General features: G+C 40.5%; 2 protein-coding genes across 2 annotated transcripts in view; both read right to left on the bottom strand.

Moving 5' to 3' along the window:
- Window positions 1–747: 747 nt before the first annotated feature.
- bhlhe40 (basic helix-loop-helix family, member e40) lies at window positions 748–4,300 on the bottom strand. Its single transcript, XM_023403666.2, has 5 exons — window positions 3,908–4,300; window positions 3,732–3,792; window positions 3,535–3,642; window positions 3,056–3,179; window positions 748–2,897 (listed from the first exon to the last, which is right to left on the bottom strand). The coding sequence occupies exons 1-5, from the start codon at window positions 3,982–3,984 to the stop codon at window positions 2,035–2,037; spliced, it is 1,233 nt and encodes a 410-aa protein (XP_023259434.1). The 5' UTR covers window positions 3,985–4,300; the 3' UTR covers window positions 748–2,034.
- A 2,432-nt stretch (window positions 4,301–6,732) lies between these two features.
- itpr1b (inositol 1,4,5-trisphosphate receptor, type 1b) overlaps window positions 6,733–21,711 on the bottom strand; it is an 87,152-nt gene continuing 72,173 nt past the window's right edge. Inside the window, 8 exon segments of the mRNA XM_087173316.1 lie at window positions 6,733–8,078; window positions 9,581–9,742; window positions 16,683–16,843; window positions 17,902–18,067; window positions 19,252–19,400; window positions 20,388–20,480; window positions 20,826–21,015; window positions 21,378–21,542. Of these exon segments, the coding sequence (XP_087029442.1) occupies window positions 7,992–8,078; window positions 9,581–9,742; window positions 16,683–16,843; window positions 17,902–18,067; window positions 19,252–19,400; window positions 20,388–20,480; window positions 20,826–21,015; window positions 21,378–21,542 (1,173 nt within the window). The 3' untranslated portion in view covers window positions 6,733–7,991.

The following is a 21,711-nucleotide window of genomic DNA, read 5'->3' as shown; positions in this document are numbered from 1 at the left end:
ATGACATATGCCTTTTTGTTTTCACTATTACTACAACTACAGCAGTGTTACCACCCAGGAAACATCTCACAAACAAGCAACAGAAGGTTAAGGCAGACTGATCATCCATATCATTAAATATGAAAGTAAATCAAAGACTTACAGTTCTTGCCCCCACAACCTCAAATACCGTTTCCATCCACTGTGGTGTTCTCAAGTTGCCAGACACTTTCTGCTCCTACCCAGCACACTTTGCTGTCATACAGTAGACAAACCATATCAGTACACCAACTGTATGTGTATGGGAGAGAAATTTCTAAACCACACTAAACCACGATGAAGTAAAATTCAGTGAATCTGTAGGTTATGTCTACATTTTTAAAGAAAGAATAATTTATCTCAGGTGAATGAACTGAAGTTCAGTTTTCATCAGTGTATCTTACACTCATGACAGTATTTAATAAATAAAATCACTTCTTCGATTACCCCAGTTGTGACAGGCTAAAAGTAGCACTAATAGAAAATAAATAAAAATAGTGAAATAAATTTATAAATGTGAGTTTTAGCCAAAGTTCACTCCACATAAATCCTTAGAAATGCTTTAGAAGTTGAAATGTTTACAGCCTGTAATCTAAGACATGCTATTGATTTACAGAGGCACTGCTGCTTTATGGGTTATGTAAGTGTTATGTAAGTATGTGTTGTTATGAGGAGCTGTCAGGTTGGCTGGCTGCAACACGTTTAAGCCATCAGGCAGAGAAAAACAAATTCCACGGGAGGAAAGCTTTATTAATATTTTAATATATATCAATAATACTTTATATACAAAATATGTACAACAAACAACCTTGTGTTACATTTCAAAATAAAAATCCCAAGTACCTCTGTCTATACAAAACTATTATTTTTGTTTGAACTTTACATTCACTCTCTTTGCCACAGACACAACATTTAAAGCAAATACATTTAAACACCTGCCGTCGTTGTGTCTGCATTAAACGAGTAAAGGCAACAGCATGAGCTAAGATCAGGCCTTAACTTGACCGGGAATTTTTGGGCAAGATGCAAATCGGGCTGAGCACGATGCGATATACTGTACACGTTCTATCGGCGTACAGCGAAACACTATGTCAACCTTCCTCTGGTAGCGATGCAAATACACTCAGCGGGTCACGTATCAAAAATAGAGATGTATGAGTAGTATAAACAAAAATTATTACAAGACATTACTTCACAGGATCTCCATCTAGATGCACAAATAGTCATGACTCACAAATTAAATCTTAAAAGCACGTATGGCCACTTCACTCCTCAACAGACATGAGTGACACACCTCGCACGACAACGCCCTGAATTCTTTGAACATCACAAACACTTGTGTTCATTTAGCTCCAAAGTAACTGAAGGGTGAAAGAAGTAAATGTCTCTTGTTGTGAGCCAAACATTTTTTTTTTGTTTTTTGGTAACATTCTAGTCTAAACAATGTTTTCGTTGCAGTTACAGGAGCGACAAACACTGAAGGTAGATCCTCTGTTCACAGATCTACAGCAGGTAATAACAATTAGAGCAGCATCTACAAGGGGCTTTTGTTCAATCTTTACATTCATTACAGACTGGTGTGTGTGCAAAAAAGTAGGTCCAAATAATTTTTTTGAGGGAGGTGAGGTTGGGGGGATCTGCGCCTTACATTCTGGGTTTACTTCTGACATTCAACAATGAGCACGGAGAACACGGACCATGCTAAAAAAAAACAAAAAACGACTCATCGCCTTTAAACTGACCATCTTCCCAACCATGTAAAAGGTAATATATGAGCCTTTGCATGGACACTGCAGGTTTTCCCCCAAAAGTCCCATTTCAAAGTGATAGAAGCTGATGATATATGGTGGTGACTGTTTGGGGTTCTTTGCTGGGGTCAGTGTTCTGATGCGACAAACAATGGCTGTGGTTTGTAGGGAGACCAGTGCGTTTGTTTGTTTTAAGTCTTTTCAGCGGGTCAACCATCTAACCCTGTTCAACATTCGGAGGGCAAGCTTCCAACAGAAACACGTCTGTTTAGTCTTTGGTTTCCAAGTTCAAAGGGGGGACCTGCTTTAAAGCTTTGTGAAGAGCAGGGGAGTCCATGGCGGTGTGATGGGGAACCGGGGACCCTGCTCTTGGAGACATCACCAGGGATGAGGGAAGAGTCTCTGAGGGCAAGCTCACTGCAGAGCCACTCATGCCTGGGTACATAACTGGCATGCCCCCGGGGTACCAGCATTTCTCCAGCATGGGCAGATACGCTGCGGCCGCTGCAGCGGCGGGGGGTATGAGGTAGAAGGGGAGGCAAAACGGGGGCTGGTTGGATGAGAAGCTGATGTAGCTGCCAGAGCCTCCTGCCCCGTGAGCGGAGAGAATCTCATCCTCTGAGGAGTCAGACCTTGACTTCTTGGCTCGAGGCTCATCACCCTCCTGCTTGATGGCGCCGGCAGTGTGCTCAGACAGGGAATGCTTGAGCTCCCCCTCCCTTGCATGTCTTTCTGACCACTGGGTTTTGGGATCACGCTTGTCGTGTTCTCCCCCATACCCGCTGTCAGTGTCTGTGTCACTGCCGCTTTGCTCCCCTGTCCCATGGGGGTAAGTCCTTTGAATAACAGGAACACAGTTCTTAGCGGGGCCCTCAGAGGCCCTCAGTGGCTGTCCAGCGGGTTTTTCCAGTTTCTCTGAAGCTTGAGGGATGGACTCTTCTGGGTGTAGGCTGCTTTGATGCTGCAGGACCTCAGCTGCTACTTTATGGATGTGGCTGATAACATTGGAAGGGCTCAGGTCCCTCCTGCTTTCTTGGCTGGCCAGATAGTGGAGGACCTCTTTTGCACACAAGTGAAAGCCGGAGCGGAACATCTCCTCGCTGTTCTCCGCACCATCACCTCCATGATCACCTGGTAGTTTAAAAAAACAGTGTTAAAAACCATTTTCTCTGCAGTTTTACTGCAATAAGTTCTGATGAGTGCAGCAGATTACAGACGGCCCAGTCTGTTGATGCCTCGTGTAAAACATCTGTTTATGTTTCACGTCTACAACACAACATCAAACTTACTTATTTGCAGGTCCTTCTGCAGAGCGATAATTTTCTGTTGCTGTTGCTCCAGGAGAGCACTCAGGGCTTTCACATGCTTGAGAGTGAGTTCCAGCACCACGGCTTTCTCCAAATGACCCAGCGTCTAAAACAGGAAGACCTTCGATAAGCATGTTGATCTTTCTTATGTAACACATTCTGCAGCTGAACAGAGGACATGCCTCGCACACCCGGGAAGTCATGCAATCCACGTACACACACATATTTCTCAATGATAAATTAAAATCTAAAATATTGTTAGAATTTAAACAATAAAATTACAAAATTGAATAAAAATATATCAACATTTGTTCATTTCTTCTCTCCTCCTAAAATCCCAAACATTATTTTTTGAGAATCCCTGAACTTAATCCAAAGTCTGGAGCAAACAGCAAAACCATGTGGCGTCTCAGATTCTCTGGCTGTTCACAGACATGCCATATGTAGAAGATAATACTCACTGTAAGCTTAAGATGTTCTGGCAACAAATCCTTCAGCTGGGCAATGCATTCGTTGATTCTGTCACGTCTTTTCTTTTCGATCAGTCGGTGTGGCAACTTGTATGTCTCCTGGAGAGGGTTGAAATGTTGTCAGTGAAATCCACGCTGCTCAGTTTGAACTGCAAGAATATTGTGCATTTTAACTTTCATTTATTTACCTTGCTTTCATCCCCGCGCTTCATGCCCCTCCTGGGTTTGTACACATAGATGGGAAAATTTCTTTGGAGAAAAGACAAAATTAGTTAGTCTTAAATTTGGTTAGGGTTCAGTATAAAGTGCTTTATATCGTATTATAGAATAGAATAGTAGACAACAAAACAAAATTTTCCTTTACCCCGGCATGTCTGCTATATCCAGTGATGGGTGTTTTGGTACACAGGGAGGTGGTTGCGCACTAGTAATCCTCTCCATGTCGTTTAACTGCAAAACCCGAATAAATAACTTCAAAAAGCCTTCAAATCGGTCCAAACGTGTTTCTGCAATCGCGCCTCAAAACGAGAAAAAGTCTCATAAAAATAAAAATAAACGAATCAAAAAGTATCTCCTATTATCCAGTGTATTTGTGTTCCCGCTGTGAGCTGGAGTTGAGCACGGTGCAGCGTTGTCACCCTGAGGTCCGGACTCGGTAGTAGTCTATGTATGTCTAGGGAGGCTCCACGCCCGGCTGAATGTGTGAGCGCTGAGGTGGGTTTTGACTACGTGTTAAATAAACCCTGTGACTACAGGCACGTCTCTCGGCAAGAGACACAGACTCGACTCCGTCACATGAGCCTCACGTGTTGGACGGCGCTTTCAACTCCTCACCCTCCCCACGCATCGCGCACGCGCGCACGCGCACACACTCACACACCGACACACACACACGCTCGCGCACACACACACACCTCCTCCCCCCTCCCTGCTGCTCGAGTACAACCCATTTCTGTAGTACTCCTCCACTGGGGCCGAGTCCCGTGTACCACCATGCTCTTGTTTGCAGAGCGGACCGTGTTTACGAGACAGAAAGTAGAGCAACAGTTCGCCCGTTATCAGTTTGGCAGTAAATTTGCAAATATGGCAAACTCTATATTACACTGTACAATAATAACTGAAAACACTGTAGCCTCTGGAGAGACAAACCACAATAATAAGAAGATAGATTATGTTTCTACAGCCATTAGCTAAAGAGCTGTATGTTCATACAGAGCAATGATGTGATTTTAAGTCGAGTGGTAAAAAGTCAGAAAGTCAATCCTGTGTCACAGGAAAAAAAATTAACCTATTACTGCCTATTGCTATAGAGTAATAGGCACACTAGTCCAGAAATCGTTTTTATTAAGTGAATGACAGAACAACTAGCCAATAAAACAATCATAACAATAACAATAACAATAAAATAATAACAATTGCTCTGCTATAAACATTTATAAACAATGTTTATTTATATATTTACAATTTAATTCTTTAATTATTTGCGTTTACACGTTTGTAATTTTATATATATATATATATATATATATATATATATATATATGTGTGTGTGTGTGTGTGTGTGTGGTATATTGGTATATTTACATCTATCTGTGTTTATTTACACAGTTTACACACACACACACACACACACACACACACACACACATATGTATATAATATAATAATATATATAAGTTTATATTATATAATAGTCTGCAGGCGAAACACATCATGACATAATAATAATAAAAGCAAACATTACAGTTACGTTAATTAACTGAAGTCTTTCATTGCCGTCGATGAGGGAGTTACTTCTAATATTCCCATTCCGTGGCCTGGCATGTGTCACGCGCTCAGTGTGTACACCGTGTAATTTCATACTGTACCAACTTGCTGCGCGGCACGTGCACCGGCGGTGGGATGACACTGTCACTGAAGCGGAACGTTTTTTTGTTTTTTTTTTATACCGGCTGCTGTACTGATACCGTTAAGCCTGCTTGTACCTAACGGGATGTCACGTTGCGCTCCTCATGGTCTGGAGAGAGCCGGGGAGCAGATCCTTGCCGGTGACGTCACGCGCGCAGACAAACGAGATTGCCCGACTGGTCGGTCGGTTCCACCCGCCGACGTCCCGAAGCAGCCAGAGACTATAGATAGAAACAGCTTCAAAACAACGGAGCTCCAGGCCGGAAACGAAGGAGCGGGAAAGGGGTTTCTGTCCACACTTGTTCTAGATACTGATAAGACGGTGGATAAAATGAAACTGTTGGCTCTGACACATCTTTCTGCTTTATTTTGTTCTGGGGAAAGAAGTCACAGAAAGAAATTACAGTGAGGGGCCTTGCTTTTCCCACGCGTTTATTTTTTTTTATCAGACCAAAGAGATGACTACCATAAAGTGTCTTTCTTTCTTTCTTAATAGGTAATAATAAATGCAAATGTAACATGTTGACCTAAATTAACATTATAATGGTGTTGCTGCAAGACAAGCCAGAGACCTGCATCTGAAATATTTGTCCCAAGAGTTCAGTGGTGGAAGATTTAAGTAAAACTATGTTTAAATTGCTAAATTATGTTCTATTAAAAGTGAAACTCTTCAATTAAAACATTCACTTAGGTATTATCAACAAAATGTAAAAAAATAAAATTGGATTATTATTATTAATGTATAAATGGGGCCTATGTAACCTGAATAGCATATGTTTGTTGGTTTCAGACATACAGGTTTCCTGTTGACAGATCATTTTTCTGAAAGCTGAAAGATTAACGCAGGACATGGCTTAGTTGAATTTATGAACTGGAAAACACTGGCTTAAATAAGTGTATTTGGCTCGTGTGGAAGATTCTGTATATTTTCAGTATTGGTATTTATAGTTGTAACTGAAAGTCACTTACGGTATACACACTGAACCTGATTTTCCTTCCTGCCAAGTATAATGTGTGTTTATAATGTCTGCATATATTATGGCATATATATTAGTATGGTTTATGGCTTATATAGCTACTTAACTGAAAATAGTACTACACCAGTATTAACAGAAATCACACACAGTCATTTTAGATGCACTGATCACTGAGTGTGTGTATGAGTGTACTCAGTGTACGAGGGTGTAGAAATGCAAACATACTAATGGTTTACTTTGTATGGATATTTTCTGATAATAATCTTAAAATATTGCTGCAACAATAAACAAACAGCACAGGAAGTAAAGGATAATTACATCAATTTTAATAAATAATTCTACTTTAATATACAAATTGACAGTGGTTAGATTTTTAATTAATCTTAACATTCATTTTGAGTAACAGTTTTTTTTCTCCATCTCTTTTTCTATACAAAAGCAAAGGTAAGCAACAAACTTTATGTACACAGAGTAGTCAAAAAAAAAAAAAAAAGAGAGAGAGAATTCTAAAAGTAGCATGAAAACGAACCAATACATTTTATGAGCATGAGCAGAAAAGTTAGTGACTCTGCACAAGCAGACTTTAAATGGGAACAACAGGCACAAATGGAACATGTTTGCTGCAAAACATGAGAAATTATCCGAATGATGTTTATTAAAGTAAAAGTTACGCAACTCCTGAGCGAATTGTAAAAGCATGAGTGGAATTATACAGTATATTTGACACACAGGTCAAACATTCTAAATGTCCTTTAGAACAAAATTAAATAAGAAAGCAAATTTATCATAAAATAAGTTAGCAGTGAGATATGACACCACTGGATTTACACAGGTGAAAGAAAACTATCTGCATATATTGCCCTCACACAATATACTATCTCTATCAAGTGCAGTTGACACTCAAGAAGTATGCACATTTTCAAGAAATAAAAGAAAGGTAAAATTGAGAAGACCCGCTTATTGAATATTTTCTATATTTGCGTAAGTAAAGACAACCAGCGACTCCCTATTTTATCCAGTGACGGTTAAGTACAAACAAAATGTTGGCCCACGCTTTTAAGTAAGACATGACTGATGGAACTTAAATCCACACACCAATGAGGTTGCATATTTAAGTTAATATATTGCACAACATACAAAAATAAGACATTTAATACTGCTCATTATGCCAGAAATATAAATAGAAAACATTAAAATAAAATAAACAATGAAAAACAAATGAGTCTAATTCCTCCTGTCCAGTCAGCTCCATCGTGTTTCAAGTTCAACCAGTAAAGGCCATGTGTTGAGAAATCCAATTTATTTCTACATAGAAAACATTTGGCACAAATTCCAACTGAGCTGAACAGAATGAGGTGGGTGAATGTTACTGTTTGGAGTAACACGTGCGTGGGATAGAGCTACACATCGTCTTATGACTACCTATGTTACAGTGTTTCCCTACCGTTATAAGTTAAGTGCACACTCAGTGCAGAATACGTGATGTGCAGCCTCTGAGAGACTGCACGCCCCGTCCAGACACACGGTCGATGCTGAACTGCTTCAGAGCCACGTAAGTTGACCTTATGCCGGCTGCTGGGGGTTGACGTTCATGTGTTGAGGGTGTCCCAACAGGCCAATCCGCTGCTTCTGCTTCCTCTGTTCTGTCATCTGAAGACCACAGACAAGAGATTTCTTTTTAAAAAATCATTCCACCTTGCACCTCTGATGGTTCACACATCTTCAACTGTATATGCTGACAGCCTCTCTGGTCTATATGATCTTCATTGATTCATTCTTTCATATCACTTTACAGAAACTAACGAATGCTGCACAGACGCTGCACACTGCTGAACTGAAACATGTTCTTCTGAAATCCTGCCGGCCTTGTCGCTCACATTAGTGCGTCTTCTGACGAAAGCAACAGAATACATGCTACTAATACTGAAACTCAGTCAAAAGAAATTTCAGAGATCAAGCAAAGCACATGAGTCATAACACAGGTGTTAACCTTTATACCAACAGGAACAAGAATGGGTTTTCTGCGAAGAATTAACTTTAATTAACATAATGTAGTGATTTGCACCTCAACACTGAAACACAACAACATTAAAAGTGAGACGACCAAGTGGTCTTATAATGAGTGTTGCAGGAGATATAATTCTGTGTAGAGGGACGTAGTAGAGAAAAATATCATTAAAACACATTAGGCTGACAGTTCAAACTCATGAGCAGAATGCTGGCATTTTATACACTGCAATTTTGGAATTGCTTTGGATTGACACAAAACAGAGACGACTTGTAGCACAACTTTTCAGCTTGTGTTTTACTCTGAATGAAATTTCCTCCTGAAAAAGAGAATTCAGATGAATGAACCTTTTACGCATCTGAACCAAACCTCTTTGAACCGTTTCTGAATAAAATAAGTCAAAGCAGGCGATGCAAACATTGAATCTGGAGTGAAATGTGAAATGTGAAGAGTGAAATGTTACGATGTCCTTCGCGGATTTCAGGAACACAATAATCATTTCCCCCCCTGTCTGGGTCAAAATGTCTCGGTAACATTCACTTCCTCACAGATAGTTCTCATTTCAAGGGTAAAGACATTTCTTACAATTGTGTTTACTAGAAACAGTGGATTGCAGCCATTGTGCAATTTTTGCAGCTGTTAAATGCAATATCAGTAGAATGTATTCTTCCACAAGTTAGTAGCATTTAAATCTTAATCACTGCAGAAATGGTCTTTACTTCAGTCTACTCAAAAATAATTATTTTAAAGGAAAATGTATGATTCTATGCTCCGCTAAATATTGAGAAAGACTTTATCTGGTAAACAAACACTCAATAACTAGATAACAAAAAAAAAACTCCAATCTTAGTCAAAAGGTCAATAATTAGGTCCATATAAACTAAAGATAGGTTGTTGCTCAATGATGAAAATAAAATCTGGCTGACAGGCTCATGAGCCGTGTTGTGAACTATGACTCATCACCTTTTGCATTTAGTAAGCTCTGCATCTAAAGGGCAACTAGCAGCAAACAAACAAACCCCGAGCAACGCCTGCTGTCCACAGCTATAGAGAAACCTCTCTTGCTTTTCATGGTTTCGCCATGATGAAGTCAGAGCCTTCAAAGTCTTTGTCTCTGTCAGCGTTTCACTTCAGTTCAACCAACCTGTTCTTTGAGCTCAGTCAGCTGGCCCGAGAGGTTGGACACCAATTTCATGGTGGACTCCAGTTTCTCCTGCAGGTTTCTGATCTCGTTCTGCTCCCCGTCTGCATCGCTGCTGACCAGGGACATGGCCCGCATCCGTGGGAACCAGTCCAAGTTGTGTTCCTGGTAAAGACAAATCTGGATGGTTAGGGCTATTACATCAAAACACAATGAAACTGATTTATTACATCCATGTTGGCACTTTCTTAAATCTGCTTTAATTTTTTTGTTCCTAATATAATTACTTAAATAAACTAGTATCATTTTTATCTTGCTTCACACATTAAAACACTTATAGCACCAAGTGTGTACGACTGCCAAGCCCAATTTGATTTGTGTTTTTCATCATCATCATCATAAGCCCTGTTTTGTCTCTCTGGCTGTGTGCAGTGATTTGAAGCCTACTATAAAAGCGGATTCAAACTAATCATGAGGGACTTTCCATATTAGAATCACATGGGGTATGAGGGCATTCTTGAAATCACTTGCAACAGGCAGTTCACTTATCGGTGATATGTTTCCATCACGTCGAGTCTTACCATGCACATGAAAAAAGTGGCGAACTGAAGAAAAATCTCTAAACGAAGTTGGAGGAACTTTCTCATTTGATTATACACACATGGCCTCACATGTAACAGTGAGATAAACGCACAACTCTTGAATGCTCCTGAGAGCCACAGACAGTGACTCACAGGAGCAGCGGGGTGGAGGGTTACACTGTAGAGTACACCGTTGAAATATTGGCTGTGGCAGTGATTTCTCCCGAGAAGAAGTTACTATACAATATCTCCTGGTATGAAAGAGACCTTTGACACGTACTCGTGGCACACAGGTGTCAGCAGCACTCAAGAAACACTACGATTCAAAGTGTAGATTTTATCAGTTCTTTCATGTTTCTGAAGTAACTAACTGTTGCAAAGTCAAAATGAAAGACGCTATTATCCGAAAAAGGTATTTCAAGAGCAGATTCTTTGATACGTTGTTTGCCAATCTGAACCCGTTATTTGACACATTTGCAGCTGAGGGCTGAAGTGTTGAAGTTTGACATACTGTGTGCACAAATTTGTTAAATGCAGGTGATGGAAATCAGAATACACTGATGAGCCTCTATTAACTGTGAGATGTGTGTGAGGCGATTATTCAAAAAGGTATGATTTCTAGTTGGAGTTTCTATGTTTCATAAAATAAGTATAGTCCTTAAGATTTTGACAAAATCATATGCATGTTTTTGATACTATATATGTTTGACACTTTTTTCAGCAATAGCCATTTAAAGACCTTTTCCAATGAAAAATTTACCGTGTTAATATGTCCATATGTTGTTTTTACAGAAGACATATCATGGGCGAAATCAGCAGTCATTGCCATGACTCAGTATTTTCTCCTTGGAACTGCAGTCAACCGATTAAAATCTCAGATTCAGACCACCAGGGTTTCATATGTCACATACCTAAGGAACCAATCCTGTCATCCTGCGGGGGCAGGGCACAATAAACTCAAAATCTTGTCAGTACAGAGAGAGTTTGCACAACCACTAACACTGTGTCAGGCACTGTCAGTTACAAGCTAACAAACGACATAAACAAATAAAAGATGCTAACTACGCTAACCGTTCTGATACGTCTGCTAGTATCTGATTTTGGTCACAACAAACTCCTCATCCGAGTCTGCGTCTGACTGAGGCTCAAACATGTGGTTGAGTCTCTCTGATGTTTCCTCCGCTAACCATCTTGATACACTGCTCTTTCAACAGTTACCGCGTGATCATACGAGTTTACATTAGCACAGACACTAACATTATATCTGCCACGGCCAGTTACAAGCTAACAAACCACTACGCTTATTGCTCCGATACTTCTTCCAGTTGCTTATTTTGGAGCACAACAAACTCATCAAACTGTCTGAGTCTGACTGAGGCTCAAACATGTGGCTGAAAGTCTCTGTGATATTTCCTCTGCTAATCATATTGATACTTTCTGCTCTTTCACCTGTCAACCTAGCACAAGCGGCAGTGGTGGGTGGGGCACAAAGCCTGATCCAGAATTTCTCAATGAGGAAGTGTGGAAATGAGATGTGCTTCCAGTCCAGGTTTTCAATTTTTTTTCACTTTTTATGTGGGGAAAACCATGTTAACAAAATATTAAATCATAGCAGAGTATTTTCACATAGTTTAAAACATGTCTGGAGAGAAACTTCAATACTTTTACATGACGTAATTACACCTTTATATAGTAGTTTTCATTGACTGCCCTTCCCTGTGTTGGATTCAAATTGCCTTTATACAAACCAGGGATTCATAAGAAAGATGCAGCATGTATCATTACTTTTTACTGTTCGCTATCTCAACACTGTAGCGAGGCTGTTTAAAGTTATAACCAATGCCAATGCAAAATGAAAAGCATTCAACTTTGAAACACTGGGCAGCTTTTATTGTGTGCAGTCACAGGAAACGCAATGTATTTGGCACAGAGGTTTTTTGTGTATCAAAAAAATGCTTTGAAAAAAACAATCGTCATTTGTCAGTGGATCAGTTGACTGATTTCCTCATTTAAACAACATGTTGTTTGGCTGAACTATAAAAAGACACATCAGTTGATCTCCTGATGTGTGTCTGACAATGTAGCTGCTCATCAAGTGTTCGCTGTCTGAGGGCAGCAGCAACCATGTGTCACCAAATTAACCCGGACTGAAATCTTAAGGATTATAACTTTAAGGAAAAGTAATAGCGTTTTTTAAAAGGTATTAGAAAATAAAAGTGGTACTGGTTAATATAATTATCATAAATAAGTGTTAAGGGTATGTATAATATGAAAAAATGTATTTTAGTGACTGTGTTACAATGTAAGTGTATACATGCAACAGTGACAGAGACTTGAACCCACCTCAGGGCTTGTTGTGTTCAAACATGGCTGAGGGTCACTCGGCTACATTTTTTCATGCCTCTATCTTGTCCAGCACTTAACCAACACATGCCATTGTTATTGTGTGCTGACTGAACTACTTCAAATAAGCCAAAGTCATGTGAACACATCTACGCAACCAGTCAAAAGTTTTAGAAACACGTGTTAGTATGAACACTGTTGCAGAAGTTCCCACTAATGTGTTGCACTTTTTTTTTTTGCTTTGCTTTCACCTTCTGTCCAGTTCATACCAAACCAGCTCCATGCAGTCTGGAGACTGTGCTGCTCCTCCATCATGTCTTGTACTTTTCCTCTAATGTTTTGGCTCATTATCTTGCTGTAGGATGAACCCCTGACCAACAAGTCCGTCTTCCTTTTTCCCCACCATTCTGATATATATACAGAAATATACAGCACTACTTCTTGCAGTACAGTACTGTCCTAATAATGCATTTCCTTTTCTACAGACACAGGTTTTCAGGAATTGTTGCATTAATGTTCAAGGCTTCATTTACTGCCACTGCAGCAAGAAAAAGACCCCCTGAACAGTTTACAGGCTTTTCATTGTTGTTGATCAATACTTCCTCTTTTTTTTTTTACCTGGGGCTGTTTATCACAAACTGAGGTGTTCTTTGTAGTGTATGTTTATTCTCAACAACCTAAACACACATCTCACACACTCATGCCACGGCCATGTGACCTCAATGAGCACAACCATCAGTACTGATGCGGCATGAATGAAAAAGGGAGGATGTTGCGTAGCTGCTGAGGTCACTGTCTCGAAACAGAGCAGTGCCGAAGAACTGGGCTGGAAAAGTCCCGAGGTTTCAGTGGTTGATTTGGAGACATATGGGCGAGTGAGGTGGCTGTCCAAACCACAAACCAGTCCTGGGTCAGACAGTAGCCTGAGGGGAATCACACAACACTATGCTAATGAGCAGCATTCACTCATTCTGAAAGGAATAGAAGACTGTTGTGAGCAAGTTCCGCTTCCTGAATGCAAAGAGACAAGAGACTGTGTTTACCTACTTCACCTGCCTCCTCCCCCAACACACACACACACACACACACACACACACACACTGTATGTGAACACAGCTCCAGCTTTACTCAATATACTTACTTATCTTAATAATCTTTATATTCTTTGCAATATTATGTGTGAAAGTGAGTAAGAATGTGCAGTTTCTATCATAACAGTGCTTTAATTTTCTTAACAGGTAAATGTTTCTAAGAATATTTTCACCTACACTCATTTCTGCTCATATGCTGTCAAAAAAAAAAAAAAAAAAAAAAAACTAAATGTGACAGAGGTCATTTCCCCATTTTGGATCCTGTCTGCTGGCCAGGGCACACGTGTGTTTGTTTGACGACTTTGTCACCAGCAGCCCTGCCCTCTTTCCATCCCCAGTGTTTACAAATGAAAGCACTTCCAGTAAACTGAGAAGTGTAGCCACGGCTTAAGACTCTCTACATCACGCTGGTTCAATGGAAATGACGGAAGTACATTTTTCATTATTAAAACCGCACGGGCCATGACAGAGAAACAGGATGCTGTGTGGTTAAAACAGCAACAGAAAACGTCACAGTCATGCCACAAGCCACCTGACAAGCTGACAGCCCCCTCAGTCTACAAATATGCAAATAAATGCCACAGACGGATATTGTTCATGCAGTTTTTGATATAATCAAATAATAGCTGTTTTGAATGATTGTGGCTACAGGTGTTTCTAATCAGCTCACAGAGCTGAGGCATTTTTCAGTGTTGGACGCAGTAAGAATCAGGGAAACGACTGAGAGCCAAGCATCATCTTTTTGCACCTAAGGTGTGACACTTCACCCAGAGCCCTCCACCATTGACGTCAGTCCCAGTCATTGTCAAAGTAGTCTGACTTCTACACCCCCTTCTGTCCTGTTGCTTCTTTCATGTTATTGCAGCATCAAAAAAATTGAAACACAGTGGGAAAGAGGCAGCGCAGATGGAGGAAACTGGACGTACAAATCATGCTTTTAAGTCATGGTTTTATAACTAAAACCACTCAACACTATTCTACAATAGTCTGGGTCAAAAAAATATGTAAATAAATATAAGTTCAGCAAGTCAAATACAACAAAACCAACTGGGCCAAATAACTACAGAATATAACACAGTAAGTAAACTTAAACTAAAAAATAATAACAGGATCCATACATAACAGTATGGATCACTGCTACATTAGATTAGAGATGTGTTAGCAAATATTGCCTTGATAGACAGAAAGATAGGTATTTTAAGTATTTTCATTAAGATGGGCAAAATACATAAACACACAGTAATAAGTATAGTAGTATAGTATAAATGTTTTTTTTTTTCTCTGTACTAGTATTACTGTAGGTACATTTTCATAGTACAAAGACAGACTGGGAAAATGTCTGCCAAGTTTGCAGATAAAATGCCACCTTCACATTCAGTTTAATACAAATTGTACACTGAATTTTGACATGTAGCTTGTAAAAAAAAAAAAAAAAAAAACTATCGCCACCTCTCTCATTGTCTCTCTCTGTTTTTGGTGTCTGTATCTCCACTGTTACTATCAAATAAAGGCAAACTGACCCTCCCCCCAAAAAAAGATAAAATAAAGTAAATGAGGAAAAATAGTGTGGAAAAATATATTCCTTGCATTTAACACGATTGTTTAGGACAAAACATAATCTCCATGAATGATGTAAAAAATATGTGAGAGGAGAGAAGCTCTGTGAACACTAATGTCTTTGTGCACAACTCAGGACAACACGACACGGAGGCCCCCGTATCAAACACTTGCATGTGAGGCTGAGAGTTAATGTTAAAGATGACTGGGTCAGCTGATGGGTCATCGGGGACTTTCGCACCATGTGTGCCTTCTCTGCTCAGTCTGCCCCTAAAGCCTGCTGCTCAGAACGCACCCATGACAAACTCATTTTGGCCCAGCAGGGTGCAAGGTTAATGGGAGAGACAATGGGGGTTAATCCCGAATCAGGTGGTTCCTCACAAGACTGAGTGCAGCAGCAGATCAAGGCAAAAGGCAGTGAAGTGGGCTTGAATGGCACCTAATGAGAAACTGTGTCAGAAACTGACAGCAGCAGCACAAGTGCGTCAGGGAAGCAACCACTTCAGAAGAAGGGGCTTTCCTTTGGCAGTTAAAAAGCTTTCTAATTGCTCACAGGCTACGATTGTGATTCAACAATCAAAACAATAAGGTTTCTTTATGGTTTATATTTTTTTAATGGCTAATCTTCTCAGAGATGGTCTGGTTGAATCAGTTGTGACGTACAGAGAAAAGGCGAATCAGAATTGGACGTGTGTGTGTGTGTGTGTGTGTGTGTGTGTGTGTGTGTGTGTGTGTGTATCTGATGCCCTCGTTTTGTACTTCTAATGCCAAACCCTGTTGAGATTTTATCATTTTTAATGATCATATAAACCTTCATTGCTTTGATTTTTACCAGTTTCCATTGCTGCTAAGTTTTCAATTCAACATGTAAAAAAAATATATTTTTTGCTGCTTAACAAAACTTATGAGGCTGAGTCCAGGTCTGCCGAAGTGCCTACCATGAGGTGATATGCAGGGTGAGATCTGTGTGCGTTTGAGTGTGTGTGTGTGTTTAATGATTAAAGCAAGGAATGGCTGCTTCGGAGGATTAACACATTTTATGCCAGTGGCAGACTCTGTTTGAATGTTAATTCCTCATTCTCGAAGCTGACTGATGTGATAATACTTTGGAGGGATTCAAGGTCACAGAGGCAGGGATTACATAACGCAGTCCTGGTACTCTGGGGCAGATGAGGTGAAAAAAGAAGAAAAAGAAGAAAAAGAAGAAAAAGACGCTGCTTTTTGCTGTGCAGAGAAACAAAAAGGCTGCAATAATCAACTCTGTCCAAGCTCATATAAACCTGACTGCTAGAGACACAAAGAGCTTAAACAGTGTTATTCAGGAGTGAAGGTTGACTTCTGTGAAGACTACAGCTCTACTTGTGCAGTCTCTGAGACTGGATTGATGATTTGTATAACTCAAGTGTTTTTATGCATCCCATCTCTCAGTTTACCTATAATAAGTCCTGCAGTGTGGATTTGAATGTTTTGCTTGTTTACAGGACTTTTGAACAGTTTCAAAAGCAAAATGGACATTCATGACAACATCCTTACCCTGATCATTTCGGCTACATAGCTCTCTGGGCCAGTGTACTCTGTCGAATCCTTGACCTTCACCAGAACGATGAAGAACAGGTAGTGCCACATGTTGTGCTCAACTTTGATGTGTTCTTCAAAGGTAACTGTCTTGTTGTCAAACTTGTCTCTCTCCAAACCTAAGGATGAAACAATACAACCCCACACACAGCACACACACACACACACACACACACACAAACACACACATACACACACACACACACACACACACACACAATTAACACAGTGCTTTCATTTCTTTGGAAGAATGAAGAATTGCACGTTTGGTTGCTACATGACATAATAGTTCTTGTGACCTAAATGAGAATGACTGACTGAAAAAGCAAGAGGAAATGGGTCACAAGAGAATGGGCAGACAAAAATGTCAAAGGTGCGATTTGCTAAAAATGTTCAGCTATTGTTTATCACCTCAAATCACTGTAATCTATACACATTGTTGCATTGCATTTGCAAAAGAGAAATAACCCTTAATGTGGTTGCTCAACATGAAGCAGTAAAAATAACCACAAGTAGCCTCATGTAACACCAGTAAGTGATTGCTTGGTGACGGATGAGGCCAGTGTTTGAGTGAGCGTACAGTCTAACATGGTCAAGACCCGTATGGCAACAGGAAGAAACACTCCTCCTCCACAGCAGCACCTGCCGTGACTAACCATTCATTCTGGGAAGAGGAGGCGTTTCATTGTTTATACTACCCAGAAAAACAGCCCCCATTTTGCACAGAGCCCTGATGTGAAGCTGCAGCAGTCACACGCTCATACAAGAGCAGGCACAGCAGCAGACCACTCTCTTGATTTGTCTTGATTTCATCATCATCTGCAAGCCTCAGCATTCACACCTGCTGATTTTACTGCAACTCCAATGCTGTACAGCGGTGTGGCAAGTATCGATTGCAGCTTCGACGCAGATGGAACTGCAAGACATTTCCGCTGTATTAAATTCTAAGAAGGGAGTTCGACTACTATACAGAGATGATGGGAAAAGGACAGGAAAAGATGTGTCAAAGGTCATGAGTCACATACCCATAATGTTCACAAACAATAGAGTCAGTCTCTCTCAGTCAGTACAACAGAACAGTGGAAAAAAAAAAAAAACAACTCAGCAATTAAACGGTCTTCAAAAAGTTGGATTTTAACTCACAGAACTGAAAATGTATCTTTGGTTAATCTCTCACCGCAAATAAAACACGTCGTCTTCAGGATTTCCTCTTTCTTCTGCTTCTCACTCCTCAGGTCAGCAAACGTGTCGATGATGACACCAAAGATGAGGTTGAGAACAATGATGATAACCATGAAGAAGAAGAGCAGATCGTAGATCACTCGGGCTGCAAAAAGAGGCTCCTGTTGAACGAAGGGGAAAACTATCAACATGAGCTCATAAGCTGATGTAACACAGAGGTTGAATCTTCACCCGAATTAAATTTGACTCAATTATTCACAGAGGAAGGTTTACAAGTTTGCTTTTCCTAATGCTAACAAATGCCACTCACTGAATTTATTTTCTCATGTGCAAATTGGATTTAACTCATTGGATAATGATTATAGTCAGTAAGCAACGAGTCAGTGATAATAGTAATATCTATCTATTTATTAATAATGTTTAGTCAAGATTTCCAAGATCTAAAATGATCATTTCAGCTGTAAGATGTCAAGAAATAGATCGGATTTCAAGTTTTTAAAAAGTACAAGTATGTAATTGACCTTATGTTTATGTAAATATGGACCCCACTTATATGTAATTTGCAGGTGTCACTAGGCTCACTAGGAACACATTTGAGTGACTCATAGTGCCCCTTCTTTGCATGCAGGGTACTATCCAAGTCATCAGGTGTTAAACACAACCTCACACGACTGAAAACAATACAGAGAATCCACATGAATGCTAAGCTAACTGAGGTTTACATAAGGTTTACAAGTCATGCCCTGATTCTATGGGTCAATGCTGCAAATCTAACACATGTTGCGGTAGCTTGTTTTCATCCTGGATAAGTACCATTAATGCTTTTTCTGGCATGTTTGGGGTTATGAAAGTCCTCTGTGCAACCCCTCTGACCCGCCAGCACATCGTAGTTTTCTGTAGCAGACAGTCACCTTAGATACACTGAAGCCCTCACTGCTCTCTGTCCTCACAAAGCACCTCATTCATCTGATAAGTGATGGGCCGACAATTCTATTTTTTCCTGATTGGGGCAAATATGTAATTACCTTTTGAAGTTAGAGAAAATTAAATACACATTATGGTGATCCCCTTATGGGCACATTAAACAAAAAATGCCTTTATTAGATCTCACATCACTTTTCTCCATTCACTTTAATTTAATTCAACTTAATTGAATCTTTATCTGTGTGGGAGGGGGATGGAGTAAACATTTTGGTGTGTATTGCATTTTGTTGTTTTCAGTATAAGAGTTTCGGAAAGATGTCCAAAAGATTACTATAATCCATTTTTTTTGGACATGTTAGTGATACTGGGTTCTAATTTACTCTAAATATATACTCGACTTCTGCACTCCTGTTCTTTGCACCTCTTTGGATGGTTTCCGCAGGACGTCCCCGACACCTCCTCCACTCCTGAGGCCGTGACTCAATACTGTCACAATGCACATGAGCAAGGAGTCACATGCTCGCTCCTTGTCCTCGATCACCACCGCTGACGGCTGGATGGCAAGGGAAGCTATAGAGACATAGCAATACTGTCAGATAGTCATTTCCTGTGTAGGCTGAATGCAAAGCTTTGTCTGATCTGTCAGCTGCGTCGCTACACTATCACCTGCTCATCATGCTCTTAAATTTAACTTCTTGGAAAAGAAGCTACTGAGAAAACAGTTTCACTCAAAACAGAAGACCTAATATACTACCAACACTATATGCACCCTATTGAACCCTCATTTCATACTCTATTACATATTACTGGTTGACTGAATCAACCCCATTAGAGAATATAACAAGACTGGGAAATTTCTCAAAAACATCCACGCACTCACACAAGTCACCAGACTACCATAATTAGCCAGCCTGGTGGTGATGGATAGGGAAGCCTAGACGAGGTCAGGCAGGATTCGACATGGTTGGCTGATCAATTTTAAGGTGGCGCTTGTGTTCATCTTTGATTGGAGGCTTTTCCCAACTAGGTCAGTCGGTTTGCGCGAACTCGTTGGTTGCAGTGAGAAGCCCCCACCCCCCCAACCCATGCGCCATCACTGAGTGGACCCATCGACCTACTTGTGCCTGATGGTAATTAAAGCTTGACCTTTTAACACTGGGCCCCTACATCAGGTCTTAAGCTTGGTCCCCTGAGACACAAACAAGGAGTCTAAACCTCCAGTGTTTCACCCTGCTTCCCTGAAAGCCCCAAATTGGCCCAGCCCGGTTAAAGTGGGACGAATCTCTTCTGGCTGAGTCATATGTCTGCGAGGACCTAAAGACCTTTACATACTCACACACATACAGGCAGGCGCACACATAAGCTCACAAACACTTGGGAATCCGTTAAGAGACATGCATCAACATGTGGATTCAAACTTAAAAGAACCCTTCGACCCTGTCGCCCAAACTCCACCCCAGTCTCACTCACACACACACACACACACACACACACACACACACACACACACACACACACACACACACACACACCTCACTTTCACTTCTGTCAACCTACCATCCATTACAGCCTCTGCTGTGCAGTTTTCTCTGTTTTCTTTCTGACACACTCCACCAGAGAACAGCTCTCCCACCATACTGGCTCCATGCTCTGTTCAAATGGGAACACAAAACATTATGCAGCTGAACAATCTGCACATGTTTCACCTTTGTGAGAGAAGCATATATTTTTTTCACAGTGCATGTTAATAGCGACATCTTTTATATACACAAATTGTAGATGATGCTAAAAGCAAGGTGAACACAATCAAAGCAAAGACAGGAAACACACTTTTTGTAATCTTGGCTTTACTTTGACTTCATGTATTTTCACAGGCATCCAGTGTGTGTGTGTGTGTGTTTGTGCTCCAGAAAAATACTGCACGTTTTAGTCTCATGACTGTTCGGGTACAGGGTAAGTAATTTATGTTTACCTGGATAAGGCATTTCCACATACCTAGTGTTTTGTTGGGTATTCTGTCGACAGCCAAAATGAAATCGTCTTTGAAGAAGATATAACCCACAATGGAGAAGAGGTAGACAAGGATAAGCGCCAGCACGGCTGTCAGAACAATGGAGCGGCCATTGCGGGTCACACTCTTTATTACGTTCAGCAAGGTCTCTTCTCGGTAAACCAGATCAAAGAGCTGGAAATAGGAAGGATTCAGAGGAGAGACTCATGAGAGAGAGAGAGAGAGAGAGAGAGAGAGAGAGAGAGAGAGAGAGAGAGAGAGAGAGAGAGAGAGAGAGAAAGAGATGTGCGTGTGTAAATATGAACACGTGGGCAAACAAAGGCCACAGTGTTTTGTTTGGATCTGTTCCTTTATTTAGATCTCCTTGAGTTGGTAGAGAGCATGTACCTTTCTAAGCATCTAAATACCATTTATATCTCATGTGCAAAATAATGAAAAAACATCGGACATTGCGTTTAGCATACCGCTACCTTGGGTGTCAATGCCCACGTGTGTACGGGGTTAAGATTATATGGTTTGCGTGCGTGCTCACGTACTAGCAAGCTGTAAAAGAAGACGTGAACAAAGACCCCCAGGGAGCAGATGATCAGGTAGAGCAGGTGGTACAGGAACTCCACGTCCATGATCATGGCTTTGTAGCCTCGCGTGAAGGTTCCTCGGTTCCCAACGAAGCTCATCAGGAAGATGACCTTATTACATAACTGAAGAACAATGGACACATAGAGATGACACACAGTCAGAGAGTAAGTTTAACTCAGTAGCATCAATAGTAACGGTAGTATTTTTCTCTTTGGGTAAGATTCGAAGATAGCCATTGTACTACAATACTAAAAATAAAGTGGATGTGGTTCACCACCAGCGCAGTGTGGA

The sequence above is a fragment of the Seriola lalandi genome, unplaced genomic scaffold, assembly GCF_002814215.2.
Source record: "Seriola lalandi dorsalis isolate HSWRI2012SDOR001 ecotype SW California unplaced genomic scaffold, Sedor1 jcf7180002054169, whole genome shotgun sequence".
In the NCBI taxonomy this organism is placed as follows: Eukaryota; Metazoa; Chordata; class Actinopteri; order Carangiformes; family Carangidae; genus Seriola; species Seriola lalandi.
The sequence above is the reverse complement of the archived record's forward strand: the minus strand, read 5'-3'. Positions and strand labels throughout refer to the sequence as shown.

Bases quoted from the DNA above. Each gene is read 5' to 3' on its own strand.
- bhlhe40 (XM_023403666.2), bottom strand. From the start codon at position 3,984: ATGGAGAGGATTACTAGTGCGCAACCACCTCCCTGTGTACCAAAACAC. The intron at 3,180-3,534 runs GTGAGTATTATC...TTCCTGTTTTAG, and splicing joins CAGAACATCTTAAGCTTACA to ACGCTGGGTCATTTGGAGAA. The intron at 2,898-3,055 runs GTAAGTTTGATG...TTAAACTACCAG, and splicing joins GCAGAAGGACCTGCAAATAA to GTGATCATGGAGGTGATGGT.